Genomic DNA, 1,552 nt, shown 5'->3' with positions numbered 1-1,552 from the left:
TAGAAATTCGTAAACAGGCGTAAAAGAAAGCACTAATCCCGCTAAAAAAAAATTGAGCTACTATAAAACCGAAGATGGTAATCCAGAAAAGAACAATGAAAGGTCCCCATAAAATGATTTTAGAAGAAAAACAATAGAGAAAATGTACCGCGAAAAAGCAAGAAATAAAAGCCCAGATTTTAAACCTCCCAAATATTATATGGATATCAATAAGAAAAAGAATACGACACAAAGATCCCTACTTGTCCTCAAGAAGAGCTTCAATCATCCCTCTCTTGGATCCTTCGACTGGCATGGAAATGAGCCTCTTATCAAGAGGAGCATGAGAATGATAGCCATAAGCACCGCATTTGATCCTCGTCACAACCGCGCTCGCAATGCGCTTAACCCTCGACTTTTTCTTCAAGACTTGGACAGGTTCCGGCGCATTCCAAACCTCAACCTCAACAGGGAATGGACGCCACTCTTTCAAGTCCGGGAGATAGTACAAATTCAGGTCCTCTGGGTCGTTAGGCTCCTCCTCGTTCAATCGAGAAACAATGAGCTTGGTGCCAATTGGTTTGGTTTCCCCCCACAACGGACGGTGCTCAGAGGTAACATGCGTCACCCAGGAAGTTTGGGAAGAGGCATCAGATGCAGTCAACAATTCGTCAAATAGAGATTGTGATCCTTCAGACTGGGTTTGAGATCCACTGGGGTCGGAGTGTTTGGTCTCCCCACTCAAAGCGCTGATGGTCCGTTCGATGTATAGAAGACGCTCCGATAGATTATCCGGAGGTTCTGGTAATTCGGGAATCATTTCGAGACTGGAAATAATTTCCTCCGCTTCCTGCACAGCGAGATCCCCGATAGGCTCCCAGGACGGATGCCCGAATCCAAGTGGAGGGTTATGTCCTGGCGGAAGATCATTTCCCAGGGGGTTCAGTTGCAGAGGACGATGATCCTCTTCTTCGTCTTCGTCGTCTTCTTCTTCCTCTTCTTCTTCTTCAGAATCTATCTGCTCCGCCTCTTGATCCTCCGCTCCACCAATTGCCTTTAAATCTTTGAAGAATGCCGTGTTCATGAACCTACACGTTGGTCTTCTACGGATAACATGTGATTGCTCCATGCCCTCTCGATCGAGTTCCTCCTGAGTTCTGATGACCACAGAAGTTGAGGAATGGCCCCCGATATAGGTGTTTTGAGGCTTGCAATAGGGTTTAGGACAGGAGTCAACGTCGAGACAGTTGGAGCTGGTGCAGTGGTTAATGTCGTTTGTCGAGGGCTCATCAGGGGTTATAATTAGAGCCATCATTGTGTAATGTTGATGATTGAATAATGGAGATGGATGCACAAATATAGGATTGATGTACAGGAAGTAGTGTGATGGACGAATTTCCAGACGTTGAGGGTACGTCACACTTGAATTCCACCTTTAATTTACCTCCTGCAGCTGCAAATCTATCCGTAAGCCCCGATGCAACCAAGCATGATTCAAGTAAACTTACCAGAGTAATGGGAATTAATTCTTCTTATGAAGCAACCAGCTTTTCGTTTGATTTTATGATAGAGA

General features: G+C 45.2%; 1 protein-coding gene across 1 annotated transcript; it reads right to left on the bottom strand.

The window, feature by feature from the left end:
• Positions 1 to 238: 238 nt before the first annotated feature.
• On the bottom strand, positions 239 to 1,294 carry H6S33_004237 (uncharacterized protein; the record flags this gene model as incomplete). The annotated part of the gene is made up of 1 exon (XM_044835951.1): positions 239 to 1,294. One exon carries the CDS (start codon positions 1,292 to 1,294, stop codon positions 239 to 241), a length of 1,056 nt encoding a protein of 351 aa, XP_044690975.1.
• Between the last annotated feature and the right edge of the window lie 258 nt (positions 1,295 to 1,552).

Source organism: Morchella sextelata (genome assembly GCF_020137385.1).
Source record: "Morchella sextelata strain SCLS chromosome Unknown scls_17, whole genome shotgun sequence".
In the NCBI taxonomy this organism is placed as follows: domain Eukaryota; kingdom Fungi; phylum Ascomycota; class Pezizomycetes; order Pezizales; family Morchellaceae; genus Morchella; species Morchella sextelata.
Note: the sequence above shows the minus strand (reverse complement) of the source record. Positions and strands in the feature narration are given on the sequence as shown.